Source organism: Trichosurus vulpecula, chromosome 1, assembly GCF_011100635.1.
Source record: "Trichosurus vulpecula isolate mTriVul1 chromosome 1, mTriVul1.pri, whole genome shotgun sequence".
NCBI lineage: Eukaryota > Metazoa > Chordata > Mammalia > Diprotodontia > Phalangeridae > Trichosurus > Trichosurus vulpecula.
The window spans coordinates 78507770-78518759 of record NC_050573.1 but is presented as its reverse complement, the minus strand read 5'-3'; the positions used below and the strand labels follow the sequence as shown (position 1 = coordinate 78518759).

Below are 10990 nucleotides of genomic sequence, written 5' to 3'. Positions count from 1 at the left end.
ATTTTCTTCTCCAGTCTAAACATTCCCAGAACCTCTCACCAATCCTCATGTGACATAGACTCAGGGCACTTTGCCTGGTTGCTCTCCTTTAGCCATTCTCCTCCTTATCAATGTCTTTCTTACACTATGATGCCTAGAAGTGAACACAGTACTCCAGAGGGGGTCTGACAAGAGCGAGTCCAGGGCAACTCTCACCTTCCTCCTCCTAGAAGCTCTTCCTCTCTAAATGCAGCTCGAGATCTCATTAGATGCAACAGGTGGAAATGACGTTGATGCAAGTTTCATCTAGGACTAAGAAAAATTTCTTATTATAGCTAGCCCAAAATGGAGCAGCCTGCTTTGAGAGGCAGGGCAGGCTGGATGACCACTTGCCAGATGTGTCGTAGAGGGGATTCTCGTTCAGAAGCAGGATGACTCCCTAATAGCCCTGCCAGCTCTGACACTTTGGGTGGTCTGAGAACCTAGAGAGGGAGATCTGGGACCGAACCACGGAGATGGTGAAACCTCCCTGCAGCCTAGAGAGGCTCCAGAAGCGTCCTGATTGGACAGCTCCGTACCTATTGGACAGCTCCGCACCTATTGGACAGCTCCGCACCTAGGGGCGGAAGTGGAAGGAGCATTTCCTGTCTGGGTGAGCCAGCTCCTTGGGGCAAATTTCCATCTGAAAATCCGGGCTGTTCCAGGTCTCCCTTTTCCCTGACCCGCCCCCGGGTGTCCCCGGAGCGGAGGGTGAGTCTGGACCCCGGGGCGGGGGGAGGGACCAGGGCGTCTTCTCTCCTCCCCTCCCGGGGTGTCCTTCCTCATCCTGCGCCGCCGGCATGGAGCATCCGTCCTGGACTGAACCCGGGCTCAGATGGGACAAATCGAGGGGACAGAGATCAGTGGCATCCCCAGGCGACGCAGGACAGGCTGAAGGGACAGAGAGACAGCTTCAGGTGACACAGGACAGATGGAAGGGATAGAGAGAGGGAGCAGCTCCTGGTGACTCAGGCAGATGGAGGGAACAGAGACAGGGAGCAGCCCCAAGTGACACTAGACAGGCTGAAGGGACAGAGACAGCTTCAGGTGACACAGGACAGATGGAGGGGATAGAGAGAGGGAGCAGCCCCTGGTGACTCAGGACAGATGGAAGGAACAGAGAGACAGGGAGCAGCCCCAGGTGACACTAGACAGGCTGAAGGGACAGAGAGACAGCTTCAGGTGACACAGGACAGATGGAGGGGATAGAGAGAAGAGAGGGAGCAGCCCCTGGTAACTCAGGCAGATGGAAGGAACAGAGAGACAGGGAGCAGCCCCTAGTGACACTGGACAAACCAAAAGGATAGATAAGGAACAGCCCTGGCCCCAGGTGACATAAGACAGAGATAAGACAGACAGAGATGGTACAGGTATTCTACCATACATGGGTTCAGAACGGACAGACTGAGGACACAGGAAGCAGAAGTCACCCAGCACAGCTACTCAGGGAGCATCCACTGTGTCCAGAGCACTGATTCAGACTGGACACAGAATGGTCAGTAAGTAGCCCCCGGATAGCCCTAGATCACACAAAACATCATAGCTGCCTTAATCTCTCATCCCCATCTCACTCTCAGGCCCTTTTCTCAAGGATACCAAGGTCATGTTGGGTGTGAGGATAACAAAGGGACTTCTCTATCCAGGTTAGCAGTGTCAGGGGAAGGGTAGATTTATTGTCTGGCTGTGTCCAGCCTTGAGACATTTTCCTGTGGTCTCAAACTCAGTATGAGCTAAGGGTTTCATTCAAATGTTATAGAAAAAGCTAAGGACATTCTGAGAGAAGAAGCTATCGGTGTAAGGGAGGCTGGTCAGGGAAGGAAGATTGGAAAGAGGAAAGAATATTTTCTACATGGAGAACCTGGGTAGAGGCAGACTGTTTTCAGGCCATTTTGTTCCCTAGTGTACATAGAAGCCCTTAGTTAGGGATCTTGGCTTCCCTATGGGGTGGGGGGGTGGCCTCTTGCAGACACTTGACGAGGTTCATAGTCCTTTGCCCCTCACAGTTGGTGGCACTCTGAACCATTCATGCTTCTTTGTAAGGCACACCACCTATCATGAGGGCCATCAGTCCTAAGAGTGAGTTACCATTCTGTTATGTAAATAATCCCTGCTCTTTGTTGTGGCAGCAGTAAAGCGAGGGACAGGGCTGTTCTGGGGCCTCCCTGAAGTCCTATCTGTTTTCTGTGTGGCTTGTTCTACAGTTAGTGGGCAATTTCTTCTTAGTCATTACCTTGGTTCTGCTCTTGGCTTTCTTTGTCATAGCAAGTAATATTTCCAGGGGCAGCTAGGTGGCTCAGTGGATAAAGTCCTGGGCCTAGAGTCAGGAAAACTCATTGAATTCAAGTCACTTAACCCTGTTTGCCTCCATTTCCTCATCTGCCAAATTAGCCAGAGAAGGAAATGGCGAATCACTCGAGTATCTCTGCCAAGAAAACTCCAAAATGGCACGATGAAAAGTAGGGCACGATTGAAACGATTCAACAACAAAAAGAAACATTCTCAGACAAAATTCTTCACAGAAAATAATAATAGTAATTCACATGTACATTGACAAGTGCACTCCTCACAATAATTCTGTAAAATAGATAATGTGAGCTCTATTATCCCCATTTTACATAGGGAACTGGGAACAGGGATGACAGATTTGAGACTCAGAGAGAAGTGATTTACCCAGGGTCACATAATTAGGAAACAGCAGAGCTAGGCTGTGAAATTGAGCCTGGCCTGACCGTGAGTCTGGTGCTCTTTCCCCAGCTTCCCCATAGCGTAGCAGGTAGCCAGGCCCACAGCAGTGAGGGTTGAAGGGAAGTGGGTCCTCCCATTGTACTTAGGATGAGGGGTAAGGAATCCCAGGCTAACGGGAGAACCTTGGGATACAGGTAGTCTGTCTCCATTCCTTTCTTTCCCCTCAGCCTTGCAGGTTCCTCAGATTCCTGCTGACTGTCCAAGATGAGCCCAGGAGACCAAGTGATAGTGGCCAACCCTCTGCCACCTGGGCCCCAGGTGAGATGTCCTTCCTGAGACTCTGTCACTGCTGTGGCCCCAGTTTGACCTCAGCCTCTTTCCTCGGCTTTTTGGCTCAGTGACTTGCCCATTAAAGGCTCCGAGCCCCATTACCAAGGAGAGACATTGTGATATGGTAGTAGGAGGACTAGACAGGAAGTGAGAAGACCTGGTCCATAGACCTTCCTACCACTGATTAGCTACCTGACCTTGGATTAGTCACTCTTTGGACAAGCCCATGTCTCTGGGTCTTGGTTTCCTTATCTACCATGACTATGTCAATGATTTCTTAGGTTCCTTCTAGCTCCGTCATTCTGTGACTTCTTTCCTCTCGGCCTCTACACCCTCCAGTTCCAATAGAGTTTGCAGACGCAGGCCCTGTGACCTCTGTCTTCTTGATCTGTGTTTGGGAGGGGGTGAGGAGGAGGTCACTTTTCAGGCCCCTTCTCTCCTGGCCCCTAGGCTGCCTGGCTGCAGCGTCATTGAATGCCAACCCCAGCCCATATCCCTGGCAGCCTGCTGAGCTAAGTTCCTCCCCTCTGGCCTAGAACAGTCAAGGTCACTTGGCAACCTCTATATAGCATTTCATTTGGGGAGAGGGAAAGGTGTGGCTATGACCCTTACTCCTTCAGATTCTCAAAATCAGAGAGCCCTTTTCTGGAAATGGGTCTTAGAAAGTTTCATTGGGGATGCCCATCTGTTCTCAGGCCTGGTGAGCTGAGAGCATAGGGACACTTGCACATACATATAGGCACATAAATATATGCGTGCACACATACATACATACTAAGATCCTTGATGCACACAAAATCTCACCTGGTCTTCCCGGCTCAACTGCATGCCCTTGCATACATACAGATACATACTTGAACTGTTTGCAACATTCCTTCCTCATAAATTGCTGTGTCTGCCCCCTACAATCCCTGTGTGGCTGAGCCCTGGGACTTCACCTAGGCCTGCAGTAGGACTGTGTTGTTGTTTCAGGTGTCTGTGATGTTTGAAGATGTGGCCGTGTACCTCACCCAGGAGGAGTGGGGCTGCCTGGGCCCTGCTCAGAGGGGTCTCTATAAGGATGTGATGCTGGAGAATTATGGGAACCTGGCCTCACTGGGTAAAATCTCTCCCTTCCCCTACTCACCTAGGACCCCATACTTGAGCTTCTTGGCTTTCTGCCTTGTGAATAGCCATGAGCTATGAAGGGCTTATTTGGGTTTGGGCTCAGAATTCAGGGAGCAGATATTCCTAATCTCATCTAGGTTCAGAGACAGGAGTTTTTCCCATAAGTTCCTGTACCTCAGGCTTCCTCAGCCTCTCTCTGAGTCAGAATCTTCCCTCTCCTTGATGCGTGAAACCCAGCATTCCCCCCCACCCAGGGTTCAATACAGATGCTCCAATAGGTGGGACTGTTGTACCTTTGTGGTAGGCCAAGGACACTTGAGGTAATTGCTTTTCCCTAGCAACATTGCCAACTTGTCTGCCCAGGATAGCACAATTATACCTTTCCAAAAGGTGCACAGGCTTTCCTTGAGCCTTCCTATCATGGCCTCTCTGTGGATATTTCCCTTCTCCCTCCTACTCCGTACTGACCCAGGGAGTTAGGACTGTTTTATGTACCCAGCATAAATCACTAGATCAGGTTTATTTCCCCATAAGCAGGATTTCCAGGGTCCAAACCTGATGTGATCTGTCGGCTAGAGCGAGGGGAAGAGCCATGGGTTTTCAACATGCAACAGAGAATAGAAGAGAGAGAGATTCTGAGAGGCAGCTGCTCAGGTGAGTGGGTAAGAGTCTTTACTCTGTTGATCGTTGGATACCGTAGTAAAAATATGCATTATGGGATGATTGTCATCACTGGGCCTTAGGGTCACTCCCTAACCATCCTGGTTTCCAGGGAGTGGTGTCTAGATATCTTAGTGGACAGAAAATGCAGAATAACCAGTGGCCATGACAGCCAGAGAAAGCTGCTTGGCCCCCCAGCTGTACTGAGAGGCTTAGAGTCCAGAACAAAGGTGATGATAGTCCTGCTGTGCTCTGCCCCTAGCAGACAATACCTACAGTCCAGGGTTCAGTGCAGAAGGAGGAACTCCTTGAAGGAGCCAGCTACGGGGGGGACATGATAGCTGTCTACAAATATTCGAAGGGAAGTCTGTCACATACAAGAGAATTAGGTGTTGTCTTGTTTGGCCCCAAAGAGTATAACTAGGAATAGTGGGTAGACATTTCATAAATGGAGATTTAAGCTAGAGAGATGTCACAGTAACCTTCATCATAAGCAGACCGGGCCACCTTAGGGGAATGGGGGATATAGGTTCCCCTTCACTGAAAGACTTCAAACAAAGGCTTGATAACCTTTTATTGGGGATGTCATAGAGGGGGTTCTCAGTGAGGTTTCAGATGGACCAGATGGCTTCTTCCAACTCAGAGATTCTATGACTGTGAGTAGTTTTGCAATTCGTAATCTTGATAAGCTAATCAGCAAGTTTACATACAAACCTATTCACTGTGGACTCTGTTAGACGTCTCTGTCCCTGGCCAGGAGCTTTCATTCTTGAATCAAAATGCCTGATCCAGGCATCCAGACATTTTCAGTCACCATCTTCTTAACCAACTGTCCACTTCTCATGAGGCCTGTCATTTCCTGACCACAAGTTCACAGTCCCTGCTAATTTGCATGATGGAGAAAGAACATTTGGACTTAGAGTCAGGGAGTCTGTGTTCAAATCTTGCCTCTACTACTTACGACCTCTTGTACCCTGGGCAAGTCACCTCAACCTCTCAGAGCCAGGCAGACTAGCTTATTTCTCAAGTCTCTTTCAATTCCAAAACCTAGAACAGCACAATGCTTTCTAGGTGCCTTTTGGTAGTATTTTCTCTTAGTGTATTTAGTATTTCTAAAATGCTTATGCAAAAAGTAATCAGCTGTATTCTGCTATAACTTGCCAAGTCTGCAGAAATCCAGATTTCCAGCAGTTTTTTTGTCTCTTCCTTTCTCTCTTCTTCTCATGCTTGTGTCACATGCTGGCTCCTTGTTTCTGGCTTCTTTGCTGTGCCCCCATCTTTCCTTGTGGGGAGCCCAGAACTGAATGTAGCAGGGAGATTATCGAGCAAGCTATTGTAGGAGTCCAGGTGTGAGGTCATGAGGGCTTGCACCAGGGCAGTGGCAGTGGCAGTGGCAAAGTAGGGAAAGGGCATATTTGAAATATGTTATGAAGGTAAAAATCAGCAGGCCTTGGCACCAGATAGGGTATGAGGAGTGGGAGAGAATGAGGAGTCAAGGATGACACCTAGGTTGTGAGACTAGAAGACTGTCAATCACACTGCCTCAACCAAAATCCCTAGATATTGTTTATAAACTATTTCTTAGTCATCTCTTTCTCATTCTTGTTCTTATACAATTAATTTTTAAAAATTCAAGATTGGGGCTTTTTATTTATCCTTAATGAACTTCATTTTGTTTGATCCAATGTATCATTCCAGTCTAGCACAAACTTTCCATATGCTGATACTATCATCTAACATATTAGAAGTCCCACCTAGTTTTTTTTTAATCATCCATGGACTTGACTAGCATGCCCAGTTTTATCCAATTGACATCTAGACTATCTCTTGTATCTGACCTGTCATTTAAAGTCTTCACTGCAGCCATGCTTATCTAGCAACTTACCTCTTCTCTCCTTGACTATTATAATAGCTTCCTATTGGGTATTTCTGGTCTGTCTTTCTCCTTTGCTACCCATTTTACTCATTGATACCTGAGTCATCTTCCTAGCTGGATGCTATAATCATGCCATTCCTCTAGTTAAAAACTTCCAGTGGCTCCCCATTGTCTGCTGAATAAAGTATAAACTCTTAATTGTGGCATTCCAGGTGCTCTGCAGCCTAGCTTCAACCACCCTTCCAACCTCATATTGCTCCCATTCATGTCTTTCCTGTTCCAGACAGACTGGAATCTCTTCCATTCTCTACCTGTGTTCATGCCTAGAATGGACTCCCCAACAACCCTATCTCCATTGAGACCCCTCATTTCCTTCAAGACTGGACTCTATGCAGCCTTCCTCCAAGTGAAAATAATCTCTCCCTCTTCACCTTTTTCCTTGGAACCGCCTTCTCACATTTCTCATAACTTTTGCATTTAATTCATTCTCCCTTTTTATCATAGTTATTTTTGTACATATATTTTCTTCCACTGTGACATATGTTTTTGTAAGAGGGTCCATGTCATATCTGGCTTTGTATCCCTCTCACCTCCTACACAGTGCCCAACACTATCAGCATGAGGCACAGTGAATAGAACATCAGAACCTGGGGTCATGAAGACTTGAGTTTAAATCCTGCCCCTGAGACTAAAGCTGTGTGATCCTGGGCAAGTCTCTTAATCTCTGTGTGCCTCAGTTTCTTCATCTGTAAAATGAGAATAATAATAGTACCTATTTCCCAGGGCTGTTGTAAGGGTAAAATGAAGTAATATTTGTTAAATGCTTTGTAGACCCTCAAGGGCTATATACATGCTAGCTGTTATTATTATTATGTGCTTAATAACTACTTAAGTGAAATTAATAATAACTAGCTGGAATTTATATGTGCTTTGCATGTGTTATCTCATTTGATGAAATGAAAATGTTGCAGCTTATCTGTGGTAGAATGGGATTATGGGAAGGGAAGAAAGCCAGAGTTTTTAGATTAAAGAGTTCACTGAATAAAAGAATTTTGTGTCAATTCTTTCTTCTTCTGCCCTCAAACTAAAACAGAACTTTTCCTAGTCACCTGGGAGTACCTAAAAGCTCATATCCCAGGCCCTTGGTTACCTCCCTGCCTCTATCTTTCCCATCTTCCATCTCTGACATTTGCTCATTTTCCCCTCACTAAGCCTATTTTCTTGGTCATTTTTATTGGAATATAGGCCTCTTGCCCATTAAAACCCTGGAGACTTGTCTCAATCCTGGGTCAAACCCCCATAATCCTTTTCTTTTTTCCCAAGGCCCCCAAGGGTGGGTTTGCCTGGTGTCTTCTGACTGCTAACCACCTATTCTCCTTCCATGCCCTTTGTGGAATGGAATATGGTTTCATACAACCTTTACCTCACCTATCTCTTCTTGAAGCAAACACAAAACCTTCCTGAGATTTTCCAAGATATTGCTACTAGTAACTACATGGAAAATATTTTTATTTATTTAATCAGTAAGTAAAGTTTAAAATTGTAAGAAGCCTTTAAATTTTTCAATAATAGCTTATTGATGGTATTTATTAGACTTCATTTTCTCATCTCTCTCTTTTGGAATAGTTGTTCCTAGGTCCCTACCTTCTAGATTCCATGCCCTTCCCCCATACTTCTGTTTTTCCTGCCCTATGTATACCCCATGTATACTAATGGTAGATAATTGGGTCCACCAAGAGCTCAAAGATTCATTTGTCCAAGGAAATTCTAAGCTGCTAGTCTTTACCTCAGCATCTTACTTCACACAAGAAATTTATCACTGATACATTTCCATTCCTATTCCATGGACTCTCCTCTGTCTCTGGGATTATTTTTGTTCTCTGTGACCACTATTTCTACCACTTAGCTTATGTTGTGCCTCTCACCTTCTCTCATTTATCAGCTCCTTCCACTCTGAGCTCTCTTCATTTTCTGGGGTTACCTTTTCTTCTGAGTTCCATGTTCTCTTCCCCTACTGTAAGACCGATCCCAGAATATTTCAATATCATATTCCTAGGAAATAATTTTAATGTATATTTTCATCTTCCTAACCCAATACTTTTTTCATCCCAGAGTAACAAACAAGTGACATTTACCTTTTGATTTTATTATTTCAGATTGTGTAGCCAGGATTCAGACCATAGAGCTATCTCTAAAGAATGAAATTTCAGAAGAGATGGAATCACAATGGCTGAGAGCAGAAAAAATCACAAGGGATATTTCCAAGGGGCTGAGGTTTGGAGAAGCCTGGGAAAGTGAGGCCATATTATGGAGAGATGAAGGAAGCCACACTGTGGAGAAATTGAAGGAATCTCTTTCCAAAGAGAATAGTTTCAGGCCAATGTTAATCATCCAGGAGAAAATCTCCATAGTAGATATAGGGCAGAAATATGACAAATGTGGAAGAAACAGCAGTCTGAATTCAAACACTATTTCATACAAAGGATTTCCTATAACAGAGGAACTCCCTCAATGTGATACATATGATCAAAACTTCAAACATAATTCACATATTAACAATATGTCTGAAAAGCCAGGTAAATATGTTTCTGGAAACTTCTTTAGTTGTAATTCAACCTTTAATGTACATCAGAGAATTCATTCTGGAGGGAAACCTCATGAATGTAATGAATGTGGGAAAGCCTTCAAAGGGAGTTCAGACCTTATTAGACATCAAAGATATCACACTGGAGAGAAGCCCTATGAGTGTAGTGAATGTGGGAAAAGCTTCATTCAGATTTCTAACCTTATTCAACATCAGAGAATTCATACTGGAGAGAAACCCTATGAATGTAGTGAATGTGGGAAAGCTTTCATTCAGAGTTCTAACCTGATTCGACATTACAGAAAATGCCATGGAGAAAAACCCTATGAATGCAACGAATGTGGGAAAGCCTTCAGTGAACGCTCAATCCTTATTGAACATCACAGAATTCATACTGGAGAAAAACCCTATGTATGCAATGAATGTGGAAAAGCCTTTGTCCAGAGTTCAAACCTTAGTCAGCACCAGAGAATTCATACTGGAGAAAAACCCTATGTATGTAATGAATGTGGGAAAGCCTTCAGGCAGAGTACTAACCTTATTCAACATCAGAGGACACATTATGGAGAGAAACCTTATGAATGTAGTGAATGTGGGAAAGTCTTCAGACAGAGCTCACACCTTCGTCAACATCAGAGAACACATAACTTTCAACACCAGATAATACATAATAGAAGGAAACCCTATGAATGTAATGAATGTGGAAGAACTTTCAGTCAAAATGCCCATCTCATTCAACACCAGAGAATTCACACTGGAGAGAAACCCTATGGATGTGGTGAATGTGGAAAAGCCTTCAGTGCACGATCCACACTTATTCAACATCATAGAATTCACACTGGAGAAAAACCCTATGAATGTAATGAATGTGGGAAAGCCTTCAGGCAGAGAACACAACTTATTGAACATCAGCGAATTCATACTGGAGAGAAACCATATGAATGTAGTGAATGTGGAAAAGCTTTTAATCATAGCTCCAATCTTATTCACCATCGGAGAATTCACACAAAAGCATAGTCTTATGAGTGAGATTTTTCAAAAGTTCTTTTAAAAAATTGTTCAACTCACTTTGTGCCTCTACTCCCTGTTGTGCCTCAGAGGCCATCCCAGGGTGACAGTTTAACTCTCTGAGTCTGTATGTGGATAGGCCAGAATAATATCCAATTATTGTTAATTTTTTAACTATTTATGATTAGAGAAGGAGGTTGAAGAGTAACTACAGAAGAGCCCAGTAAATGCCTTTAAGCCAAGGGGACTTTTATTGCACTGATCCTCATAACTGAGTACATATACCTTTTTCCCCTTACCCATGCTCTGCCTCAGTCAATATTAACTTTATATTGACTTGGAAATCTGGAAATGTGAACAGGGAATTGGGGCAACAAGTTCCTGCATCCCTGAGTTGGAGGATGATGGCATCCAAGAAATGGCTTCTCTTTTCCACTTTTGTTTTTCTCAAAGGACCCAGAACTAGCTGATCTGCAAGGGAGCAGGTAGAAGATAGGGGGAGGAGAGGAGCAGGGTGTACATAGTGATTATAAATCAACCTTAGAACTGAATTAATCATCTTCCCCCATGGTTTTCTTTCCTAGCGTCTTCATTTCCATAAATTGCACCAACATTCTCCTAGTTACTTGGATTCAAAATCTCAGGGTTCTTTTTTATGCTTTCCTCTTTTTTTATCAGTTAGTTAATAACATTTATTGAGCTCCTATAAGGCACTATATGAG

General features: G+C 44.5%; 1 protein-coding gene across 1 annotated transcript; it reads left to right on the top strand.

The window, feature by feature from the left end:
* Positions 1-2967: 2967 nt before the first annotated feature.
* LOC118833490 (zinc finger protein 501-like) lies at positions 2968-10277 on the top strand. Its single transcript, XM_036740851.1, has 5 exons — positions 2968-3021; positions 4006-4132; positions 4678-4794; positions 8000-8009; positions 9281-10277. Exons 1-5 carry the CDS (start codon positions 2968-2970, stop codon positions 10275-10277), a joined length of 1305 nt encoding a protein of 434 aa, XP_036596746.1.
* The last annotated feature ends 713 nt before the right edge of the window (positions 10278-10990 follow it).

Bases quoted from the DNA above. Each gene is read 5' to 3' on its own strand.
- LOC118833490 (XM_036740851.1), top strand. From the start codon at position 2,968: ATGAGCCCAGGAGACCAAGTGATAGTGGCCAACCCTCTGCCACCTGGG. The intron at 3,022-4,005 runs GTGAGATGTCCT...TTGTTGTTTCAG, and splicing joins CTCTGCCACCTGGGCCCCAG to GTGTCTGTGATGTTTGAAGA. The intron at 4,133-4,677 runs GTAAAATCTCTC...CCCCATAAGCAG, and splicing joins TGGGAACCTGGCCTCACTGG to GATTTCCAGGGTCCAAACCT.